The 26,354-nt window shown below is 41.8% G+C and overlaps 1 protein-coding gene across 4 annotated transcripts in view; it reads right to left on the bottom strand.

Moving 5' to 3' along the window:
* Spast (spastin) overlaps positions 1-26,098 on the bottom strand; it is a 47,936-nt gene extending 21,838 nt beyond the window's left edge. The window contains exons 1-4 of one of the 4 annotated variants that reach the window (XM_075954969.1): positions 25,538-26,098; positions 12,512-12,598; positions 9,067-9,150; positions 4,926-5,021 (exon numbers count right to left, since the gene is read on the bottom strand). In XM_075954969.1, coding sequence (XP_075811084.1) covers positions 4,926-5,021; positions 9,067-9,150; positions 12,512-12,598; positions 25,538-25,946 — 676 coding nt within the window. In that variant the 5' untranslated portion in view covers positions 25,947-26,098. The remainder of the gene's footprint in view (positions 1-4,925; positions 5,022-9,066; positions 9,151-12,511; positions 12,599-25,537) is intronic. The other 3 variants (XM_075954970.1, XM_075954971.1, XM_075954972.1) reach the window with 3 other exon arrangements.
* Positions 26,099-26,354: the final 256 nt, after the last annotated feature.

The raw sequence follows: 26,354 nt of genomic DNA, 5'->3' as shown, positions 1-26,354 counted from the left end.
AGTGTGGATGCACATATGTCACAGTGCACACGCAGAAGTCAGAAGACAAGTTTCTGACTTTGGTTCTCACCTCCCACCATGTGAGTGGCAGGGGTCAAACACAGGCCATCAAGCTTGTGCAGTAAGTGCCTTTATCAACTGAGCCATCTCACTGGCCCTTAACAAAGGTTTTTAAATCCAGAAGTATTTCAAAATAAGATCTGAATCAGAAAATAAGGACAAGGACAAGAATGTCATGGGAATAGTTACTGGGAAAAGACATTTGGTTATTAGGTTTGTCCTTCCCTGTTGTAGATTCTAATTTTCTTATGAGGAAAATTGTATTTGTAAATAGCTGGGCAGTGGTAAGCACACCTTTAATCCCAGTACTTGGGAGACAGAGACAGGAGGATCTCAATGAGTTCAAGGCCAGCCTTGCCTACAGAGTGAGTTCCAGGTCAGGCTCCAAAGCAACCCTGTCTTGAAAAAAGGTAAAAATAAATAAAATAAAAAAATCAGTGCTTATTAATAATGATGTTTTCTGTAAAGACAAATGTTAAGCCAGGCAAGTTGGGTGGCTTAAACTATAATGTGAGTACTCTTGAGGCTGATCCAGGGAAGATTTCTGTGAGTTCAACAATAACCTGGGCTATGTGAGTTCTAGGCTACAAAGTGTGAAACTATGCTTAAGGAAAAAAAAAAGCTAGTGGGGCATAGTGGTGCATGCCTTTAATCCCAGCACTTGGGAGGCAGAGGCAAGTGAATTTCTGTAATTCCCAGGTCAGCCTGGTCTGTACAGTGAGTTCCATGACAGCCAGAGCTACATAATAGAGGGACCTTGTCTCAAAAATCAGAGAAGCCGGGTGGTGGGGTACGCCATATTTCAAAAAAATCAAAACAAAACAAAACAAAAACAACAAACCAATAACAGAGAGACAAACAAAAAATGCTGGTCATGGTGACATATAATCCCATAATCCTAACACTAGGCAAGTAGATACAGGAGGATCATTGCAATCTTCAGGTGGTATTCATAGCTTTTCTTTTGTGGAACCAAAAGGAAAACCCATTTCCCAACATAACACATTTCTTTAAAGTACATTAGCTGATTTAACTCCATAGTCTTTTCTACTAGCAAATGTCTCTCCACAGCTGTTGCTCCTTTCTCATTGGCATTAAAAAAATTAAAAATTAAAAAAGCATTATGCAATCTAATTCAGGGGGTATTTATCATTCCTTTCTGTTTATTTAATATATACTTTAGAGTTTGATTTGATCTTTCTTTAATTGCCTGGCCTATAGGACTGTGTGGTATACCTGTAATATGCTTTATATTATAATAAGAAAAATCTGTTTCATTTTCTTAGAGACATAAGCTGTAGCTTTGTCTGTGTTTATTTGAACAGGTATACCCATGGCAGTCATAACTTCCAGGAAATGCGTGATTACTGAATCAGTCTTTTCCAAACTCAAAGCAATTGCCCACTGAAAACCTGAAAAGGTATCAATGGTTTGGTGTATATATTTCAGTTTTCCAAATTCTATAAAATGGAAAACACCCTTTGTGTTTACAGGTAGTGGTACTGGATATAGAAAGAACACGCAGGACATTTCCTTATAATTTCCTTGGCTTGGTGCCAAGGGATAGAAAAGTCTTTTTTTACACCATTGCTATTGACATGTTTTTAAAGAAATTCTGAGGCCTTCTAATCAATAATGATCAATTTCTGCATTACCTTGTGCTAGAGGATTGTATCTTGTAATGGAATAAATAACAAAGTCTGTATCATCTGGTATAAATTCAGCGGTTTCAATATGAAAAACAATTCTTTCTGCATATTGCGAATGGGTAACTATATGGAGAGGTTCTTTAAAATCCTTTAGTACTATGAGAATAGCACATAATTCTGACTTTTGGGCAGAATCACAAGGGCTTTGATCCACTTTAATTTTTCTGATTTGTAACCTGCCTTTCCTGATTTATTTGCATCAGTATAGAATGTAGGGGCTCCAGCTATTGATTTGTCCCATACAATCAGAGGAAGGATTCAACTAGATCGCTTTACAAGTTGCATTCTCTTGCTTTTGGGAGAGCTGCTGTTTATCTCTCCCAAAAGATTACTACAAACTCTTTGCTAGGGTTCACTTTCTGCCCATAATTTGTCAATTTCATTGTTATTAAAGATATTATAATTTTGCTGGGTCGATTCCTGCTAAATGACAAAGGCTCAATTTTCTTTTTAGAATTAACTTAGAGACCTTTCCACAAAAGTTTTCAATTTTTTTTACTCAGTTATGTGGTAAAAAGATCCAATCTAAAAAAATATCTTCCCTCTGCATTAGTTCCCTTGCAGCTCAGTCATGCCCTTTCTTGACATAGCCATCTCCTATTCTAGTGTGCAGAATATGAAAGGCTGTGCACCCAACGATTGAGATCTATTGTGTAATACTTAGAGCTATATTGGGGCATTTCCTATATGAACTGTTAGTTGAAGGCGTGGTGGTGAAGGATGCAGTGAGTGCTACTACACCTGCTATTGGGACATCTAATTTGAGATGGCCTGCAAGGTTGTCAAAGAAGCATAAGGACAAATACCAGTCCAGTGAAGGCAGCAAAGAGTGTTTCAGTGTTATGAAAAATTTGACCTGTAGTATAATTATGAAAGTTGTGCTTTCTAAAGGAGTCTTGGGGATCCGGAAGAGTGTGCTTGTGAGAACCCCAGGTTTTAAAAATGCTTACTTCTGAGCTAGGACATGGTGGCGCATGCCTGTAATCCTAGTACTTGGGAGGCAGAGACAGGTGGATCTCCGTGACTTTGGGGTCAGACTAAAAAAAAAAAACAAAAAACAAACAAACAAAAACACACTAGCAGCTGCTTCACTGCCTAACCTAAAGTTAGTATGCTACAACTTAAAGCTGTATTTGCTCAAAAATTTAAGTCCAAATCTGGGTAAACTGGCACATGCCTGTAATCAGTCATTCAGGAGTCTGAGACAGGAGCATTGAGCCTACAAGCCCCCAGCACCCCAAGCTACACAGTAACTTCTAGCTTGGACTACCAATTAAAACGTTGTCTCAAAAAACACAACCAATTACCCTGGCTATAAAACCACTGCTGAGCCGGGCGTTGGTGGCACACACCTTTAATCCCAGCACTTGGGAGGCAGAGACAGGCGAATCTCTGTGAGTTTGAGACCAGCCTGGTCTACAAGAGCTAGTTCCAGGACAGGCTCCAAAACCACAGAGAAACCCTGTCTCGAAAAACAAAACAAAAAAACAAAACAAAAAAAACCACTGCTGAAAAAGCAAAACAAAACAAAACCAGCAACCAAGCAAACTACCTGAGGTACAGGGAGCACGGGGTGTTTTTGTAGCATGCATGAGGTGTCACTACTAACACTGCAATATCAAAAGAAACCCACACAAAAATAAGCTGAGACTGGGAAAGCCTAAAAAATGAAGTTTCTGCCACTGGAAAAAAGCAAAAGGCATTTAATTTCTTCTTTCTGTATTTAATCTTCTAAAGGATTTGATCAGCAAAGTTTCGAGGAAGACTTACTCCACAGTAATAATACTATTAAAATGTATCTTCTTGGTATGTCAAGTTCTAGTTTCTAACAAGTACCAAAGAGATTCATATAATATATATGAAAACTGATGCACAGTAAAAATTAATGTTTGAGAAAGTATTAAGGTTTTCATATTAAAAACACAAAAAGAAAAATCCCACAAACAAAATAAAACAAAAATGAAAATATTAGGCCGGAGCCTGGCGGTGGTGGCGCACGCCTTTAATCCCAGCACTCAGGAGGCAGAGACAGGCGGATCTCTGTGAGTTTGAGGCCAGCCCGGTCTACAAGAGCTAGTTCCGGGACAGGCACCAAAGCTACAGAGAAACCCTGTCTCAAAAAATCAAAAAAAAAAAAAAAGAAAAGAAAATATTAGGCCGGAGCCTGGCGGTGGTGGCGCACACCTTTAATCCCAGCACTCGGGAGGCAGAGGCAGGCGGATCTCTGTGAGTTCGAGGCCAGCCTGGTCTACAAGAACTAGGTCCAGAACAGGAACCAAAAAAAAACTACGGAGAAACCCTGTCTTGAAAAATCAAAAAAAAAAAAAAAGAAAGAAAAGAAAATATTATTTAAAGGAACTTGTACAGCCTGGCTATGGTGGTACAAAACTTTCATCGTAGTACTTGATACAGAGGTAGGCAGATCTCTGAGTTGAAACTGGCCTAGTCTATGTAGAGAGTTCCAGGCCAGCCAGGGCTACACCAAATTATGTACAGATATGGTGCAATATGTTTGTAATTCCAATACTGGAGAAACAGAGGCATGAACACTGATGGATTTTGGAAATTAAAGGACACCCGGTCTATATAGTAAGTTCCAAGCAGGTAAGGCTACATAGTAAGACCCTGTCCCAAATGACAAAAACAAAATACAAAAAAACAATATTAGCAACAAGAAGACAATCAAATCATGTTTTCTGAAATGGCACAGCGGGGAAAGGCACTGGCTATCAAGTTTGACAACTTGAGTTTAATTCCAAGGACCTACATGGTACTAGGAGAGAATCCCTTCTTTCAGGTGTCCTCTGACCTCCAAATGTGTTTACAAACACATACACGCATACATGGATTTATATTGTTTTTCTAAAAGAATAGGTTTAATGAGTACAATTGAAGGGCCAGTGGTCTAGACAGTAATGAGAGTACCACCTCCTCATCTTTTGTACTTTATAAGTAGGAAGTTGGAAAACATGTGACTAGGAATGTTTAGAACAGCTCCACTATATCTACTATGAATGATAAGGATTCTGTATGTTTTACTAATCCTGTGAAAACAAAAGTTATACCTTCTACTACACAGCTAAACCAACATTATAGGGTAAGCAAGAGTTCATTTTCCATGCAAGCTTTAGTTTACGTTAGTCAGCCTAAACCTACCTGACTGGAGGTGTCCATTGCGGCATGTCAGGTTAGTACTATCATTATAGACGTCCGTTTGTGACTTGGAAAATTGCAAAACTGGTTGCAGCTTCTCTATGCAACAGAGGAGGTTAAAAAGAACAAAATAAACAGAAAGAAAAATAAACAAATAAAAGGCATGTGGAAAATGGAAAATTATTGTGTTACAAAGCTGTCAGTGAAGTTTTTGCACATATATGAAATATACTCTAAAATATGTAATTAGTAAGAACTCATATGAAAAGTACAGAAGTTAACACGTAGAAGGCTATGTTGAAAATACACCTTATTAGCCGGGCGGTGGTGGCGCACGCCTTTAATCCCAGCACTCGGGAGGCAGAGGCAGGCGGATCTCTGTGAGTTCGAGACCAGCCTGGTCTGGTCTAGTTCCAGGACAGGCTCCAAAGCCACAGAGAAACCCTGTCTCGAAAAACCAAAAAAAAAAAAAAAAAAGAAAGAAAGAAAGAAAAGAAAATACACCTTATTCAGGCTGGTAACCTAAGACAGTTATTTATCACTATTTTTAACAGCAAGTGATGGCTTCTTTTCATATGCTCAAATCCCTAAGATAATCTAGTGATATTAGGATAAAAAGTGACTGGCTGTATTATCTAAAAACTTATTAAGTATAATTGGGAATTTAGAACATAACTGGATTAGTACTTATTATTACCATTATTATTGTTATTATTAGAGGCAGGGTCTGTCTATGTAGCCTTAGATGTCATAAAACTCGTTATGTAGACCAGGTTGTCCCCAAACTCAGAGATCCACTGGGATCTGTTTGGCTGTACTATTAGCCAAGCAGTAGTGGTACACACCTTTAGTCCCACCACTCAGGAGACAGAGGCAAGCAGATCTCTATAAGTTAAGGCTAGTCTGATCTACAGAGTGAGTTCCAGGACAACCAAGGGTACACAGAGAAACCCTGTCTTAACAAAACAAAACATAAGATGACCTGTATTATCACACCCAGCTTAACATCACTGTATTTTTAAAATACTGTATAGTATAGAAAAGCCTATTAAAAAGGTCTTTCAGAGTTGGGCAGTGGTGGCGCAGGTGGAACTCTTTGTAAACCAGACTGTAAACCACAAGTCTGGTTTACAGATTTAGTTCCAGGAAAGCTGTATCTACAAGGAGAAACCCTGTCTTAAAACAACCCCTCAAAAAAAGAAACAAAAGAATGTAGAGGAGGGGCTGGAGAGATGGTTCAGCAGTTAAGGGCACTAGCTGCTCTTCCAGAGAACAGAGGTTTAGTTTCCAGCACCCATATGGCAGCTCACAACTGTCTGTAACTCCAATTCCAGGGTATCTGACATTCTCATATAGACATACATGCAGGCAAGATACCAATATACATAGATAATAAATCAATCATTAAAAAAAGAAATGTTTTATAGGAAGTACAGTATGATCTCACTAAGATTAAAAGGACGCTTTAAGAGGAAATCACACGTAAAAATAGTGCAGAAGAAACAAGGAGTATCTAAGAAAGGTCACATTTGACTTTATTACCTTAAGTCAAGCAAAAAAGTAAATGCAACAAGGCAAGGGGATCAGCATGATGAACTATGTGTGCAATACGCTACTGTTTGTGAAAACACACACACACACAGTTGGTCACTTCTTGATGACCCAGTACAGCTGCCTCTTGGGATGAGAATGGGTCACTTGGGGACAATGGGAGGGATGGTAGTCATACTTAAAATTCTGTGACATGTAAGATGTAACTAATCAACAAAAAGATTTGCTCACATCAAATAACCACCCTCCCTAGCTGGAGTCTCTTCTGTTGCCTAGAGCAGAAGGGGTGCTGCTTTCTCCTTATGCAGCAAGACTGCAGCCCTCCGTTCTCCTTAGGGCTATATGCAGGCTGCCAGACACTGCTCCTAAGGTGACATACCTATCTGTCTCTTCCAAATAAGGGATCACTTTTCCCAAAAATGATTTGCTGAAGTAAGTTTGTTTTCTTCTGTATTAGAAAGCCAATGAATCCATGTATAAATGCAGCGATAGGGCTAAATATGTGTAGCTCAGAGTGGAATATGCAATTAACATATGCAAGGTCCTGGTTTAATTATCAGCACCCAATGAAAAACAAAACAAAAAAAGCAGAACATACATACTAACTCTTTGACTTATATTCCTAAAGTCAGACAAGCAGGCACCGTGCTTGGTGTACAGTGAGGTATCACATGCCTCTGGGACAGGTTAAATAGCAGCTACCCTTTGTATACAAAGCACAAAGCAGCACGTAGCTTTTGTGTCCTAGAAGTGGCTGATACAATATACTTTAAATCCTTTCTATTTACTTTGGTTAGCTAGAGATAGGTCACTTGATTTTTCTCAAGATAATGCTTTTTAAATCAAAATACTGAGACACAACTTACTTGTGTTGATGAAATCATAAGTTAGAAAATTCTGGTCACTAAGTGTCTTCTTTATTAACATAAAAAGTTACCAGAAACATTCATTATATAGTAAAGACAAGCAGGAATCAAAATTTTAATTTTTTTTGATGACAGGAAATAAAAAGTTATAGATTAAAGTATGTAGAGTTTACAGTTCTATCTACATAAACACACACAGAGACTGTAACCATGTTCCAGTTAATCCCTATTAACAAAACAGTAACCGAGGATGACGCTCAGTGTAGAGAACTCAAGTGGTATGTACAAGGCCCTGGGTTCTAGTCCTGTTACAACAACTGAAAGAGACTAGTGCTTCTTTCTGAAACACCTGAGGTAATACAGACTAACATGGCTATCCGAACTTCACAGTCAAGTTTCCCTAGGATCCCCTTCTAATCCTAAAGAAATCCTCACTGATGGGCTTCACAGAAAAACCTTACCTTAGGACTCTTCTAAAACCCTTTACTTTGGTCCCAGCACTCGGGAGGCAAATGCAGGTGGATCTATGAGTTCCTGGTCTACAGAATGGCATGGACCGCACAGCAATCACTGCTGCCTGACAAAGTCCCAGCATTTCGACCTTGCGGATCACAATTCTCCAGCACCCATTTACTTTCATTTTCAATGATTCTCACTATGTATAATGGAGGTTCCCTTATACCTCTTCCTTTGGGGAATTTTATGCAAGCTTTGAAGGATGAAAATGTATAAAATTGTTGCCTCTTTAAACAAAATAATTCTTTGGAAAAAATCCTTGCCACCATGGAACAACAGAGTGATAACTCTGTCTACTCCCATACAAGTTAATCAAGCTGCTAGAAAATTTAGATATGTAACTTAAGTGTGATAAATAATGTGTTTTTGATAAATAAGATTTATTTGATAAATAAGGTATATTATATATAATCAAAATTTATAAATTCCTAAGGTCTACTCAGGTTCACAGTAATATTTGTCTAGATTTGTCTTTGCTCATTTTAAGCTTTAGCTATTAGGATAAACTAAGCCACATAAAAAAAATTGTAATATGCTATAATGGAGTATTTGGTCCCCCGAGAAAGTCCTTTTCCCAAGGTCAGGCATTTAGACAAAAGTCTCCGTTTTCTCAAAGATTTGAGGAAAGTTCTTGATGGCAAAAAAAAGGAAGACATCCTAATCTCTGGCAAGAGGAACTTGTGGCCCTTCCAATAACGGCATAATCAGTGTTAGCTGGGCAGTACTGGGAGGCAGAGGCAGAAGGATCCCTTGAGTTCGAGGCCAAAAACGAAGGCAGGCAGGCAGGCAGGCAGGCAGGCAGGAAGGAAGGAAGGAAGGAAGGAAGGAAGGAAGGAAGGAAGGAAGGAAGGAAAAAAGAAACAGTAATGGTTTAGAGCATCAGATCTCTCGCAGAGGACCAGGGTTCAGTTCCCAGCACACACATTAAGTGGCTTACAACCACCTGGAACTCTAGTTCCAGAAAATCTGATGCCCTCATTTGGTTTCCATAGGCATCTTCGTGCATACTGTATACATACAGACACCCAGGCACACACAGAAAATAAAATTTAAACACCGAAATTACTGATCTACTCTACCCACCAGTAAAGACTGACTTCTCACTGGAGACTGAGCACAGGGTCTGACACATACTATGTAAGTGCTCTGCCCTTACCAATGATTCATTAAACACTTAAGTATATTTCATAACTAATTAGAGAAGGTGATACCTAGAAGTTGTAAACGGTCCTTGGCCATAACCAAATTAGTCATCATTTTGGCTTGCAGGCGTCTAGCTCTTTCATATTGTTCACCTACATGAAGAAAAAAAGAAAGGAAGAATTAATTAAAGTATCTACATTTCCCTACTAACAGTGTTTCAAGGTAAGTGCTGCTCCAATTGCCTTCATGGAGAATCGAAATTTTTCCTAATAAAGAAATTAAAAGTGGGCATAGTGTCTTACATGTATAATCCCAGGACTTGGATACCAAGTCAAGTTCAATGTCAGTCAGGATAGATAAGAAGTTTCAGGTCAATATGGGCGACACAGTGAGACCCTTGTCTTGAAAAGGGCAAGGAGGAAAGGGGTAAGGAAGGGAGGGGAGGGATGGAGGAAGGGAATGCTTTTGCTAGGCAAGGTGAAGAACATCTGAAATCTTAGATGAACTCAGGAGGCTGAGGAGGAAGGATAGTGAAGTCAAGACCATTCTGGAAGATACAGTGTGAACCTGTCTTAAATATGAATGTATATTACACATAGACATATTCATAGTTCCTAATGATGGCTTCAAATATACTGCAGTGTCAGGAATTTCACACATATTTCATGGAACCCATGACGTCTTCCCTCACAGTTCAGTCTTTGAACTGATCCTAGTGAGGTTGCTCAGTGGGTAGAGCTGCTTGCTGAGCAAGCTTGTCAAGCTGAGTTCAAGTCCCAGGACCCAAAGTGAAAGTCAGAACTGACCCCAAAACTTGTCCTGTGACCTCCACTCACACCCACACCTTATACACATATATAAACAAATAACAAAAAGCAAAAACCTTTGAGCTGGAATATGATATCACCTGTGCCAACTTATTATCATCCAGGCTACAGTCATACTTTGTCACTGCCTGTGCATGAGCAAATCTGTCAGATGCTAATGTTGTGATCTCTATGAAAGGCACACATTCTATTTCATAAAATCAGAACTTAAATGCTAAGGGTGAGAAGAAAACACACTTTAAGGGATTTTTTTTCTTAAATAAAAGGCATTTTATTTTAAGCCATCTCCGTCTAACGTTTCTTTATGGAACTGACACAGAACTGCATATATTTACATTTTTAATTCATAAAGTCATGGTCATCAACGCCTCAAAGACCCAACCACTCACATTCATTTTATTGTTTCTTTTTAAACTGACTTTTGCAACGCCTGAGTTTAAATCCAGAGCATCATCAAAATTAGGCAAATGCTCTACTGCTAACCAATTCAAATTCTGCTTGTTTATATAAAAGACCAGCTGAGTATGGTGGCTCATACCTATGTTCCAAGCACTCAGGAGACAGAGGCAGATCTTTGAGTTTGAGGCCAGCCAATGCTATATGGTGAGACCCTGTCTCAAACAACAACCTAAATAATTAAATTTTAAAAATGGAGAGAAGCACTGGGTGGTGGTGGTGCACACCTTTAATCCCAGCACTTGGGGAGACAGGTGGATCTCTGAGAACTCAAGGCTAGCCTGGTCTACATATGGAGTTCCAGGACAGTCTCCAAAGCTACAGAGAAACCCCGTCTCAAAAAACAAACAAATAAACAAAAAACAAAAATAGACACAAAAATGGAGGGGCTGAAGACATGGCTAGGAGGTTAAGAGCACTGTCTCCTGAGTTCAATTCCCAGCACCCACATGGTGACTCACAATCATCTATAAGGAGATGTGATGCCCTCTTCTGACCTGTAGGGATGTATGTAAGAAAAATACTGTATACATAATAAATAAATAAATATTTTTTAAAAATGGAGAGAAGAGATGGCAGTACCAAGAGATCTAATTCCCTCCCCTGGCCTCTGTAGGTACCAGGCACATATGTGGTACACAGCATACATACTGGCAGAATCCATACACATAAAATAAAAATAAAATAAACCTTAAAAAAGAAAGCCAGGGGTGGTAGCACACACCTTGATCCAATGCCTGATCTCAAGGCAGAGGCAGGAGGATCTCTTGAGTTTGAGGCCAACCTGATCTACAGACAGGACAGGTTCCAGGACAGTCAGGGCTACACAGAGACACCCTGTCTCGAAAAACAAAAAAAAAAAAAAAGAGAAGGAAGAGGGGCTGGAGAGATGGCTCGGCGGTTAAGAGCATTGCCTGCTCTTCCAAAGGTCCTGAGTTCAATTCCCAGCAGCCACATGGTGGCTCACAACCATCTGTAATGAGGTCTGGTGCCCTCTTCTGGCCTGCAGGCATACACACAGACAGAACATTGTATAATAAATAAATAATTTTTTAAAAAAAAAAAAAAGAGAGAGAGAATAAAGAGAAAAAAAGGGAGGGAGGAGAAGGCTGACATCTGATTGCCTGGGTACAAATCCCAACTTTCTCACTTGCTAACCATGAAACCTTAGTTGAGTTACATCTCTGTAGTTCATGTTTCTCATCTGAAAAATAAGGCTAATAACAGTAGCTAAAAGGTAAAAACGAGATGCTCTCCATTAGGCACTTTCAGTGACTACTGGGAGCTAGTAACATACAACAAATGTTTTCACTATAGTTACACACACAGTAGCCTCTAATTTTACCTCTGTTTTCTTTCTTTTTGGTGGGTGGGGGTTGAGACAGGGTTTCTCTGTAGCTTTGGAGCCTGTCCTGGAACTAGCTAGCTCTTTTAAACCAGGCTGGCCTTGAACTCACAGAGATCACCTGCCTCTGCCTCCCAAGTGCTGAGAGGTGCCCTCTTCTGACCTGTAGGCATACATGCAAGCAGAATACTATACATAATAAATAATCTTTAAAAAAAATAAACAAAAAAATTTTTTTAAAAAAAAAGGAAGGCTTGAGAGATGGCTCAGTGGATAAGAGCAAAGGCTAATTTTCCAGAGGCCCCAGCATCAATTCCCAGCACTCAAACGGAAGCTCACAACTGTTTGTAACTCCAGTTATAAGAGATTAACACACTCATACAGACATACATGCAAGCAAAACCACTAATGCACATGAAATAAAAATAATTTACAACAAACAAAATGCAATGACATCAAGAAATAAAATGCATCTACTAAGGTAAACAGATCTAAAAGGGGGTAAATATGTAAATTCAGTCACCAATCCCCTTCTGCAAATCTGCTTTCAGAATTCTCAGTTACCTGTAGGTGAGCACAGGTGAGAATTACAAAAAATAAACAAGTTATAGATGTCGAACTCTGTGATATTAATTAAATTTCACCTTTACCTAATCTATCGCAACCACATCACGACTCTTCCATTTGTCCAAAATATCCATATGTGCTGCTGCCATAGAGTCACTCAGAAGACATCCTGGTTATTAGTATTAGTATAGTCTCTAGGGCTTGACAGTGTCACGTTCAGTCCATGAGAAGCCCTGGAGGGGTCTCCATGGGGAAGGGATTTGGAGGGAGGAACTATAGTAGAATTTGAAGTGGTAATAGAAACTGCATATAACCTACCTTGGCCTGTTACTATAACAGCGATTCCTTTTTCTAGTTCTTCAATACCCTTCTTGTACCATTCCACAGCTTGTTCCTTCTGTCCTGCTTTAAAAACAGAAATCATTATTTGTATATATCATGAGTACAAAAAAAATGTAGCATCCACTCCTCCGAGTACCATACATAAAAAGGTTGTGATCAAATAAGTCTAAGAAACATTATACCTATACATAATAAAATAAAAATTTCCATATCATTCTTCATTTGAATTTTCAAAATAAAAACTTAATCATAAATGCTGTGATCACAAAGTAGAAGTCTTTTTGTTAAAAAAAAAAAAAAGATTTATTTATTTATTATGTGGGTATTCTGCTTGCAGCACCAGCAGAGGGCCCCAGATCTTATTACAGATGGTTGGGAGCCACCATGTGGTTTCTGGAAATTGAACTCAGGATCTTTGGAAGAGCAGTCAGTGCTCTTAACCTCTGAGCCATCTCTCCAGCCCAAATGAAGTCCTTTTATAGACACCATATAACAACTAAGAAATGTGTATTCTCTATCCCCCCAGAATCTCCCCATTTTAAGATAGGTTTTATATAGCCCTGGCTGTCCTAGAACTATGTAGACCAGGCTGGCTTTGACTTCACAGAGATGTGTGGCTTCTGCCTCCTACAACTGGGATTAAAACACGTCCAGCCTCCCTTTCCTTCTTATCTCAGCTCTTATATTTGCAATTTCTTACTTCTCACAATACCATAGTTTTCACTGTGCCAAGTAAAGAGCAAGTATTGAAAAAAATACCTGATAATGGCACATGAAGAAATTATTAAGAGCTTGTTATAAATCAACCTGGACAGTGGCAAGAAGATCAGAAATTCAAGGTCTTCCTTAGCCACAGAGCAAGTTTGAGGCTAGCGTAGGCTACACGATCCTTCCTCGAACAGTTTATTGTAAACCAACAGAAACTCTGAATGTTCATCTTCCTGTTTCTTCTCTTTTTGAAATAGAGTCTCATGTACTCCAAGCAGATCTCAAGTAAATACATAGCTGAGGATGACCTTGAAATATTGACCCTCAAGTGGTAGCATTACAAGCTAGCATTACCTGTTCATAAGAATACCTGTTCAGGGCTGGAGAGATGGCTCAGTGGTTAAGAGCTTTGCCTGCTCTTCCAAAGGTCCTGAGTTCAATTCCCAGCAACCACATAGTGGCTCACAGCCATCTGAGACTTGGTGCCCTCTTCTGGCCTACACTGTATACATAATAAATAAATAAATCTTTAAAAAAAAGAACACCTGTTCATATGTATTTCTGGGTATTTTTACTTGAAAAAAAAAACAAGTAGTATAGTGACATTTACATTCTGAGTGATGAAAATGTCGCTAGCGCTGTCTTACTTGTATACAGTTCATACGGCACCAAAGTGAATACATCCTAGCAAACATTAGAGAGTTCCTCTTCTCATTCTCAAGGTCTTGTCCTTCCAAGAGGTCACTTTCATGACATATCTTTCTAGTACAGGCTTTTCTACTATATTCACAAATATTTGTTGTCTCTTTCTCTTTTTTTTAGGCATGCGCCACCATCGCCTGGCCTTGAAGCTTCTTGGTAGTTGTATTTTTTTCAGATAGGCTCTGTTTGCTATCTGCAAGCAGAGGTGTGGCTTCTTTTAATATATAGTTTCCTGGTTCTTACTGGCACCTTGAATAGCTCTGGCTCTTTTGGGAGGTCCTGTTACAGAGCACTTAACTGGGGTTTGTGAGCAGAGCATTACAAGTTGCTTTATGGTGATAGAGACCCACTCTGGGACTGCTAGGTAGGAGCCGTACCCACCACCTCAAGTCTGGGAAGCAGTTGGCCCATGTTGCCACCAAGTACTTGCAGCATTCTGCCCACAAACCCCATTCAAGTGCTTGGACTCCTGAAAGAGCCAGAGCTGTTTGTGCAACTAGCACAAACCAGGAAGCCTTCTTAAAGGAGCTGTGCAGTTTTTGCTGCTACCATTGAGTCAGGAAGCCTTCCCTTAAAGGAATTGTGCCTCTGCTTGCTTCTAGCAAACAGAGCCCACCCAAGAAAATGCTGCTGCCATGAAGCTGTGTTTAACTCGTGTGTGTGTGTGTATTTGTGTGTGTGTATGTCTAGAATTCCTTCCCAAGCTCTCCCAGGTTTTTATGTTGATGTAGTCAGCCCATGTTGGCACGTCATTTTGTGCACGGAGACTGCTCCTTCATCTCCAGGCCACTCAGACCCAAATAACACACAGAAACTATATTCATTACAACACTGTTTGGTCAATGGCTCTAGCATATTCCTAGCAAGCTCTTACATCTTGAAGTAACCCATTTGTATTAATCTATGAATCGGCACAAGGCTGTGACTTACTAGTAAGGATCCAGCATCTGTCTCCTTTGGCAGCTAGATGGCTGCCTGATACCACCTACTTTCTCTCTATATCTCTGTTCAGATTTCCTGCCTGGCTTGACTCTACTAAGTCACTGGACAAAGCAACTTCTTTTTTTTTTTTTTTTTTTTGGTTTTTCAAGACAGGGTTTCTCTGTGGCTTTGGAGCCTGTCCTGGAACTAGCTCTGTAGACCAGGCTGGTCTCGAACTCACAGAGATCCGCCTGCCTCTGCCTCCCGAGTGCTGGGATTAAAGGCGTGCCACCAGTGCCCGGCTCAAAGCAACTTCTTTAATAACCAATGGTAATGAACAATCCCAGAGAACTTAGACAACAATACAGACACTAAGAGAGACTTACATAGATGGAAAGTAGAAAGTAGAAAAAGACAAGATCTCCTGAGTAAATTGGGAGCATGGGGACCTTGGTGAAGGATTGAAGGGGGGAGGGGAGAGGCAAGGAGGGGAGCAGAGAAAAATGTAGAACTCAATAAATATCATGGGTTCTGAGGGTAAAAAAATAAAAATAAATAAAAAGACAAAAAAATAACCAATGGGGGGCTGGAGAGATGGCTCAGCGGTTAAGAGCACTGCCTGCTCTCCCAAAGGTCCTGAGTTCAATTCCCAGCAACCACATGGTGGCTCATAACCATCTGTAATGAGGTCTGGTGCCCTCTTCTGGCCTGCAGGCATACAGACAGAATACTGTATAAATAATAAATAAATATTAAAAAAAAATAACCAATGGTAATGAAACATATTCATAGCATACAGAGGGGAATCCCACATCATGTTATTATTCGGGTCTGGATGGCTGGGAAACAAAAGCACAATCTTCCTTTACACTTGAGAGTTGGGGTAACAGAGATGCCCAATACCTGGCTTTTACTGGGGTGATGGAGACCTGAAGTCAGGACCTCATGTTGTTTAGCAAGCATTTACCCACTGAGCCAGCTCCACAGCCCTACTATTTTTTTAAAAAATTCACACATGAAATTGCTATGGTATTATATATACACACACACATTTATGTATCCATTACATATGTGCGTATATGTATGTATATATACATATGTAACATATATATATTACATTCATTACCTGGTAATTTAGCTATTTTCTATATTAGAAGTTTTCAAGCTCGGCACTGGTGGTGCATGCCTTTAATCCTAGCACTCTGGAGGCAGAGGCTGTGGACCTCTGTGAGTGTGAGGCCAGCCTGGTCTATATCTTCAGAGCAAGTTCCAGAATAGTCAGAATTGGTTTCGGAGGTCCTTCTGCTTGTGTGTTGCTTTCACTGGTTGAATAAAGAGACTGCCTTTTGCTTTTTGATAGGGCAGAACTTGGATGGGCGGAGTAGATAGAACAGAATGCTGGGAAGAAGGGCAGAGTTGCAGACGCCATGAAGCTCCTCCTTGAGACTGACACTGGATAGAATCTTTCCTGGTAAGCCACAAACTCGTGGTGTTACATAGATTGGTAGAAATGGGTTGAACTGAGATGTAAGAGTTGGCCAATGGGAAATTAAGAGCTAATGGGCCAGACAGTAATTTAATTAATACAGTTTCTGTGTGATTATTTCAAATGTAAGCTAGCAGGGCAGCCGGGACAAACTAAGGGCCCCCGGTCCCTACTACACAGAACTACACAGAGAAACCCTGTCTTGAAAAAAACCAAAGCAAACCAAAGCAAAAGCTATTGAAGGGCTAGTAAGACAGAGCAGTGGGTAAAGTGTGTTGGATACCAAGGACTTACATGGTAGAAGGAAAGAAATGATTCCCGTAAGTTGTTCTCTAACTTCCAAACCTGTACCATGGCAACACACACAAAATAAATAAATAAAAATTTTTACTTAGGTACTTTAAAAATTGTTTTATCAGATATTGAACGACTGAGAACATAGAGCTCAGTGGTGGAGTATTAGTCCCTAGCACTACACAGAAAGGTAAGATGCTGTAAGAAAAGGTACTCGAGCTACAGAGTTGGCCAGGGGTTGTAGAGGACCAGAGTTTGAGACCCAGGACCCACAAGGTAGCTCACAGCTGTCTGTAACTCCCGTCCAAGAGATGTAACAACCTCTTATAACTTCTATGAGTACCAGGCACAAACGTGGTATACATCCATACTTATAAGCAAACACGCAGACACAGAGAATAGTAAAAAAAAAAAAAAAAAAAAAAACCACTTAAAATGTTCCAAAACATACTGAAAATTAATGGCTAGCCTGGAGCTCACTGGCTAACATGTTCAAGGTTCTGAGTTCAACCTCTACCTCTCTCCCCAAAAAGATACCAAGTGTGTTGCCAGCTTTTTTTTAAAAATTTCAAATAGTGCTGTGGTGAACACTGTGTCCCCAGCACCCATCTGCGGCATCTCTGCTGTACACTGAACAAGTGAAACCACGGGCTGTCACTTTTCTCCACTCACCACATGAGCTAACTCTTAAGAGGGCTGTTCTAACTATATACACTTATTATATTTACATTTTTATTACATTTATTTGTTTTGTGTGTACTGTATGCATGTGGCTGTGCACCTGCCACAGTACCCATGTGGAGATCAGAGGACAACTACCACAGTCAATTCTCTGTACCATGTAGGGCCTGGATATTCAACCCAGGTCATTAAACTTGCTACCAGGTACCTTTACCTACTAAACTATTTTGCTGAACCCTTTTCCTTTACTTTCTTAATTTTAATTTTTACTATTTTAAATTAAGTGGCTGTAAGTAAGTGCATGTGAGTTCAAATGCCTGCAGGGTCAGAGATGTCAGATGCCGTGGAGCTGGAGTTACAGATGGATGTGAGCCAACTGAACCTGGGTCCTCTAGAAGAGAGCAGGGTATTTTTTTTTTTTTTTTTTGGTTTTTCGAGACAGGGTTTCTCTGTGGCTTTGGAGCCTGTCCTGGAACTAGCTCTGTAGACCAGGCTGGTCTCGAACTCACAGAGATCCGCCTGCCTCTGCCTCCCGAGTGCTGGGATTAAAGGCGTGTGCCACCATCGCCTGGCGAGCAGGGTATTCTTAACTGCTGAGCCATCTCACCGACCCCCCCACCCTTTGTGTGTGTGTGTGTACGTGCCTGTGTGTGATACTGGAATTGAACCCAGGGCTTTGGGTTAATGCTAGGCAAGCATTTAACACTAAGCTATATCCCCAAGCCAAAACTATGCTTGTTTGTTTTTTTTATCTTTTTATGTTTGTTTGTTTGTTTGCTTTTGCTTTTTTTTTTCAAGACAGGGTTTCTCTGTGGCTTTGGATCCTGTCCTGGAACTAGGCTTGTAGTCCCAGTTTGTAGGCTGGTCTAGAACTCACAGAGATCTGCCTGCCTCTGCCTCCAGAGTGCTGAGATTAAAGGCATGCGCCACCACCGCCCGGCTGTCTTTTTATGTTTTAAAGATTTTATTTTGCTGGGTGGTGGTGATGCACACCTTTAATCGTAGCACTGGGGAGGCAGAGGCAGGTGAATCTCTGTGAGTTCAAGGCCAGCCTGGTCTACAGAGCAAGGTCCAGGACAGCCAAGACTACACAGAGAAACACTATCTCAAAAAGGAAAAAAAAAACCCGACAATTTATTTTACTATTAATATTATTATTGAGTGTGTGTGATGTGTGAGTGCCACACTGCCTATGTGGAGATCAGAGAACGACTTTGGGTAGTTGGCTATCTCCTTCAATGATGGGTTCTGAGGACTGAATTCAAGGCTTGAGTGGCAAGTGCTTTTCACCTCCTGAGCCATAGTATCTGTGGACCAATATACACTCTTAATGCTGATATTTGAGAGTCCTCATTGGTAACATTATTTTTCAATTTTAAGATTTCATATTGGGGCTGGAGCAATGGCTGAGTAGTTAGGACCATAATCAATCCCCAGAAGCCACATGGTAGCTCACAATCACCCGTAACTCCAATTCCAGGGGGTCTGATATCCTCTTTTTGACCTGCTTAGGCAGCAGTCACAAATAGTGTATATACATATGTGCAGGCTAAACATTCATATACATAAAATGAAAGAAATCTAAAAGTTCACATGACACACTTAATTTTGCCTCTCTGTGTGCACACAAGTGCTAGCTAGCGTAAGTCAGAAGACAACTTTCTAGGGACTGTTCTCACCTTCCTATGTGGGTCTAGAGGACTGACTAGGCTTGGCTGCAAGAGCCTTAAACTGGTGAGCCATCTCACTGGCTCCATGGCAACATTCTTATCAGCGTTTGCTTGTCACTTACATATTACCTCATTTCTTTTATTTTAAAATAATAAAATTTGTTATATGCACATGTATATACATGGGGCAGGGGGAGTGGGGCATAGCGTAAGTGTGGAGGTCTGAGGAGACAACCTTGTGGGGTGATTCCCTCCTTCCACCTTTGTGGGTTCCAGGAAAAACTCAGGCCATCAGGTTTTGAAGCAAAAGGCCTTTTCCAAGAGTCACCCTGCCAGCACTTCTCTAGTGTATAAAACTCAGAGTATTTAAACAAAACTCTCAAAAGAGTTTGAATCAAATAGCTTTCTAAGAGAACACAAATAGCAAAAGTCACAAAAACACAGATAAACTAAACTTCACTAAATTTAAACCCCTGCTCTTCAGTGCCGGTATTCTAAGGAGAAAAAGAAAACAAACAGGCTTTAAGAAACTCAAAATCATTCTCAACAACAAAGGACTTGCCTATACAAAGACCCTCAAAAAGTAGTGATAGAAACAACCAAATGCCTTAGGATGCAGTTTAGGAGTCAAATTTGTGCTTGGATGTGCAAAGTCCTGGGTTTAATCTCAAATCCCAAGGGGGGGGGACGACACGAAACAGCCTATGCAGGGTCCCAGAGACATACATACAGACATGGTAAAGAAGCACACAGAGAGACATCCAATGTCATCACTTGCCAGAGAATACAAATTAAAGCCATGTTGCCAGCTCAACAGCACAGTCTGTGATCCCAGCTGCTCAGAGGCAGAAGTGCAGAGGACTCACAAGTTCAAGGACAATCAAGAAAACTTACCAGGACCTTGTTTCAAAAACTAAAGAGAGAACCAGTGTGTAAAGGCGGTTGATCCCCCAGAGCTTAATCCCTGGGACCCACAGAACAGAAAGAGAGAACTGATCCTGAGAGCAGACCTCCACAAGCACATACTGTGAATGCACTCCCTGTTCCACTCCCCCACTGCTTCCACAAACTTACAGACAAAATAAATCTTTTCTTTAAAAAAAAAAGATTTATTTATTTACTATGTTATGTATACAATGTTCTACATGTATGTATACAATGTTCTGTCTGTATGTCTGCCTGCAAGCCAGAAGAGGGAACTGAACTCAGGACCTCTGGAAGAAGGACCAGTGCTCTTAAGTGCTAAGCCATCTCTCTCCAAAATAAATAATTCTTTTAAAGCAAAATGAGGTCTAGAGTTGTAGCTCAGTGGTGGATGATGCTTGTCAAGACAGCACAAGGCCCTAGGGTTTAATCACTAGCCCAAACTAAGACATTTAGTAAGATGCCACTCACTACATATCTAAATTTAAAAACAGAAAAACCAAGCCAACTGTAGTAGTTTGAATAAGAATGGTCCACCTAGGCTCCTCTACTTGAATGTTGATCCACCAGGGAGTGGAACTGTTTGAAAGGATGAGGATGAGGAGTAGGATGGTGGCACTGCTGGAGTAGGTATAACCTTGCTGGAGAAAGTATGTCACTGGCGGTGGGCTTTGAGGCTGCAAAGCCCATGCCAGGCCATATCTTTCTTTCTCGCTGTCTGTGTGTGGATCAGGATGTCATTCTCAGCTATAACTCCAGCGCCATGAGTGCCGCCATGCTCCCAACATGCCCCTGCCATGACTAACCCTTTGAAACTGTAATTAAAAGCCTTAATTTATAAGAGTTGCCTTGGTCATAGTGTCTCTTCAAAGAAATAGATCAGTGACTAAGAAACCAACTTAAAACAAAAAACCCAAACAACAAACCACCCAAACAATCTAATACAAAAAGCAAAGGACCACTGGACTGTAGTGGTGCACACCTTTAATCCCAGCGCTCCAGAGGCAAGGAGGTGGATTTCTGAGAGTTTGAGGTCAGTCTGATCTACAGAGTGAGTTCCAGGACAGCTAGGGCTGTTACAGAGAAACCCTGTCTCCAAATAGAAGAAGAAGGAAAAGCAATGGACCAAATGTCATGTTTGCTGGTCCTAATATAAACTGGTACCTTTAACTGGGTAAAGTCGGTGGTTCATGTCAGTGCTATTTGCTACAAGACCCAGCAATTCCTTCTTTTACAGATTTAACCAGGAATAACAGAACTATTCAAGATTTACATTAACCACATAAACTGTGATTTTAAAAAACAAAACAAAGGGCTGGAGAGCTAGTTCAGCAGTTAAGAGCACCTGCCGATCTTCCACAAAATCCTGGTTCAATTTGCAGCACCCATGTGGTGGCTCACAACCTCCTGCAACTCCAGTTCCAAAGGACTCAGACTTCCCATTCTGACCTCTGTAGGTACTAGGCATGCACTGGTGCACACACATACATGCAGGCAAAATATCTGTGCATATAAAACAATTTTAATAAATTGTTTTAAAACAAAAGAGAAATCAAACAAGGCATAAGGGCTCCAGCAGTGGCTGTCTTTAGCTCTTTTTGTGCAAACAACATTAAATATTGAGCAGTCACTAAGAAGAAAGCCAATGCTTTTGCAAAAGGCCTAATGTCCCTGCACTATTCTTTCCTATTCAAATCGGGAGACCGCTGGGTTCGTTGTGGCAGGTTCCTATTAGGCAGTCTTGTGTGATTTACAATTTCTTACATAGATTACAATGGCCTTCAAGTTCTTGGGTCTTTGGTGTTTTGCCTCTAATCACGGAGAATTTCAAAATAATTTTTTTTTTGAAATAGGGTCTTCTAGAACTCCACTATGTTGTTCAAGCTGGCCTCAAACTCTCTTTGACCAGCCAGCCTCAGTTTCCGGAGTGTTGGGAACAGTGTGAACTACCAGAACCCTTAGGCAGTCACCCAGCAAAAGAAAATTAAGTCTGAACTTAATTCTAAATGGCAGATGTACACTTTTCAGGAATGAAAGTAATCACACTTTTGGTTTCTTCCTCCTCCCCTCACTTTAGGAAAATGTGGATGTGAGCAGACTGTTGTTTTAAGTTAATGTACAAATTGGATTATACAAACTAGAAAAATCACTGCTAGAAAGGGAGGTGCACACCTTTAATCCAGCACTCAGGAGGAAGATGCAGGTGGATCTGAGTCTGAGGACAGCCAGGGTTATGCAGAGATCCTGGACCAAAAACAAACACACACACACACACACACACACACACACACACACACACACGCGCGCGCGCGCGCACACATTTGAACACCTGCCTGCCTGCTGCCACACCTCCCTGCTATGAGGGTGATACACTCGGTGCTCTGGAACAGTAACCCCAAATATAGATATGACTAGAGGGCTCAGCCTGCTAACCTGGCAATCTGAGTTTGATTTTGGGGTCCCATGTGATGGGACAGAACCAACCAGCACAGGTCACTCTCTGACCTCCACATGCACATTACGGCACATGCGTGTCTGTGTACACACACAGAAACACACACACAAGAAAAATTAATAAATAAAACTGAGAAAAAGTGTAACTGATGAGGACTATTTTCTTTAGACACTTTCTGTTCTTGATGCCAGACTCTCCAGCCCTACAACATCCTGAAAAACTGGTTCACTCTCTTTCACACAACACACTGCAGCCCTTACTGTTAGGTGCTACCAACGTGAGATAACGAACCACGCCTTCTGAAGCTCCACCTCTGTATTGACTAGGAGATCTCAAACTGTCTCTCTCTAAACGTCACACAAAACATGTTAGGTCATGATCTAGTTAGTCCAAAGAACCACTATTTTAACCTCTTTTCCTCAAGTATTCTTGACTGACTCTTTACCAGCATTAAGAAAAGAGGCTGTGAGTTTGATAGAGAGCAAGGAGGAATCTATGTGGGAGTATGGAGGGAGAAAGAAATATTGCAATTATAGTATAATCTCAAAAAATCATAAAATCAAATGATTTTATATTGTCTAGTCACCTCTGTTCCTACTTACGCTACTTTGAACCCACTCTAATTTGTTTTTTCATATATAAATGGATGTCACAGATTATCACTCTTTCAACATTAAAATACTACAAAGATCAGAGCTGGAGAGAGGAAAGGCTCAGAGGTTAGGAGTACTGGCTGCTCTTTTGGGGGCCCTGGCTTGGCTTAGTGAGTACTCACATGGTGGCTCACACCTGTCTGTAACTGCAGCCCCAAGGGATCCCACACCTCTTCGGACTTCTGTGGGCACTGCGCACATGTGGTGTATTACATTTCCTTCTTTTCTTTTTTTTTTGACACAGGGTTTCTCTGTATTAACAATCCTGACCATCCTGGAACTCCCTTTGTAGACCAGGCTGGCCTCAAATTTACTGAGATTTACCTGCCTCTGCCTCCCAAATTCTGGGATTAAAGGTGTGTACACCACCACTGCCCAGCTGCTTGTTTCATTTCTAATAGATGACAATGTAAGACACTATTACCCTTGCAACAATGTACAAGAGTAACAAAGCCTCTGAAGACTGCATACTCAATACTGTTTATCTTTTCACATATTTTTATCAGTGAAAAGAGAATTAAATTCTCTTGGAAGTAAATTCTGAGCTGTCAAGTATAGCTGAAAAGGCTGACAAACTTCAAAGTGAACTTTTATTCAATTATGGAATTAAAATTAGACTACAAAATTATGCCAAGGAGGAAAATGGGATAGAAGAGAAAATATATGAAAATACAAAATAGTTCTAAAATTTTTTTTTACTTATTCACTTACATATTTACTTATTGGTTTTCAAGGAAGGGTTTCATGTGTGATAGTTTTGGCTGTCCTGGAAGTAGCTCTGTAGACCAGGCTCAGATTCAGTTTGTTTATTTATTTATTTTTTTGCTTCGTTTTGCTAAGTAGCCTAGCTGGCCTTGAACTCCTGGCAGTCTTCAGTTTCCCCAGCAGGAAGATCACCTCCAGCTTTATTTCTTTTTAAAGGAAAATGAATGTAACTAATTTGTTCTCTAATTTGTTTGTTGGCTTTGTTTCTGAAGCACTGAGAAGCACATGCACTAGGAAGCACACTGGACACAAGCCTTGTTATCACTAACTACAACCTCAAGTCCCTAAAACAATCTATTCTCAAGAATAGTCCCACTATTCAAAAAGCCAGGGAACCCCAAGCTATAAAATACTGCCATCAACATCACATCAGGGAGGAAGAGTGCAGTTCTCCATCCTCCTTAAGTGTTTGTTGGATTTTCCTAAGAGGTAGAAAGAACTAAGCAATGAATTTAAAAAGCTCGCTCTCACAAACACAAAACAGTCTTAACTGTGTCTACTACTATCTTCTACTAAGTCTCCACTCTGCCTTTGGACTCCCAAAACATGGACATCTGCCTCTTTCACTATATCTCCGTTTTCACTCTTAGGTCCTGCAAAGGAACATTTTCACCAAGACTGAAACACTAGAACAGTCTCTGGTGTTGCCAGAGGGTAGAACACTGCAAAAAAACTACAGACTGTTCATTTTCCACCGTGGACAACGTTGGTGAGCGCACCTAACTGAGCCAGGGTGGGAATCTGGGCTTCTTTGGAGAATACTGGAGGTGACAACAAAAGGAGAGACGTAAGACTTTCTAATCCCACTTAACGTTTCCCAAGGAAGTTTTAAAATTAGCCACTTTCGCCTAAATTTGATGCCACCTGCTTCAATCTTCTAGCTAGTAATTTCATCTGTAAGACACCTCTACTGATATAGTACGCTCACAGCGGAATTATCGTGAGGATCAAGGGACACAGGCAATGCGAATCGCACAATGCCTCACCCACGGAAAAGACTAAAAGACGTTGCTTGAAGGAAAACCTGAAGTACGCAGCACCCCTGCCTTCACTGAGAAGCAGGAGCCTTTGTTTTAGGTTTCACGGGACAATGATATGCATGTTTCCTCAACTCATTCATTTAACACTTCAATTTAGAAACTTAAGAGCCTGCTTTGAAATACAAACTTAGGAAAATAAACCAAACCAACCAGGGGCTGAAATACAACCTCACAGAAAAAAATAGTCAAGGCTCACTATATGGATAAAAATAATTCATGAAGCTTCAGAGTAACGCAAATTCAGCACTGATTATAAGCAATTATCCCTTTCAAATTCAAGTGAACGCGTGTTCTGTTTTTCTCCTCAGACACTACGGAAGAACTCTTTTCATTAAGTTTATACACAAAGCTTATTCGATACCAGAACCATTTGGAAGCCCAGCTCAGAGAATGCCACACTGTTTACAGTGTTAGAAAGAATCCCGTGCGGTCACTCTAGGCCAACTGTCACTGTCACCAGCACGTCTGCGTGTCTCACGGGGACTTGGATAATGCACAAGTGTGGGGGTGCAGAAACAAAGTCGAGAGCTAGGGCGCCCCGAAAAGGGAGAGGTTTAACTAACTAGGCGTCCCACAGCAGGGTCTGGCCTGTGGGGAATCGGACTCCTGGGGCAGATCAACTCGGGGGGCGTGCAGGAAAGGGACGCAGGTGGCGCCCCCCTCCCAGGGCCGCCCGCCGCCGTCTCGCCCCGGACCCAGGTACCTTTCTCTTCCTCGTCGATGCGCAGGGCAATGGAGATGTACTCGAAGGCCTGTTTGTGGAAGACGCGGACGCTCTCGGCCTCGCCACCCGGCCCGGGAGCTGGGGCTGAGGACGAGGCGGGCGCCGGCGCGGTCCCGGAGCTCCTCTTGGCGGCCATGAGGGCGCGGGTGAAGCGCTGGCAGAGCCACACGAAGAGGAGCCCCAGGTGGCAGGCGAGCAGGCGCAGCAGGGCGAAGCCGACGACCAGCGGGTACGAGAAGTAATACAGGTTCCGCTTAGGCGGCGAGCCGGCCGCGGGGGCCGGGCCGGCGACAGGGGCGGGGACCGCGGCGGGGGGCGGAGGCCTGGCGGGCGCCGGGCTCGCGCCGCCTGAGCCTTTCTTTTTCCGTCGTCCGGCCGGAGAACTCATTCACAGCTCCCACTGCCGCCGCCGCCATAACCCGCCTCCCTCAGACCGACGGCCACCAAGCGGCGGCGGCGGCCACCGCGACGCCCGGGGGGCCACGGAGCCGCTCGCGCACCCGCGCAGCCCGGGAGCCCGGCACCTGCACGCGCCGCTCGCCGGCCCCGCCCCTGTGTCCTCCGCTGGCCGGGAGCACAACCCCCTCTCCACCTCCTCAGGCGGCCAGCGGCTCCGACCCGCCCCTCCTTTTCCTCTGTCCTCAGGCCCGCTGGCTCCTCTCCGCCGTGGCCGCGCACGCGCACGTCCTCGGGGTCTGGCTCCGGTGCGCGCGCGCGCGCACGCCGCCGCGGTCTTTGTTGACCTGGGAGCTTGTGCGCATGTGCGCCATCCCCGCTCTGCCCCTTTCTCCGGGAA

The sequence above is a fragment of the Microtus pennsylvanicus genome, chromosome 21 (genome assembly GCF_037038515.1).
Source record: "Microtus pennsylvanicus isolate mMicPen1 chromosome 21, mMicPen1.hap1, whole genome shotgun sequence".
Classification (NCBI taxonomy): domain Eukaryota; kingdom Metazoa; phylum Chordata; class Mammalia; order Rodentia; family Cricetidae; genus Microtus; species Microtus pennsylvanicus.
Note: the sequence above shows the minus strand (reverse complement) of the source record. Positions and strands in the feature narration are given on the sequence as shown.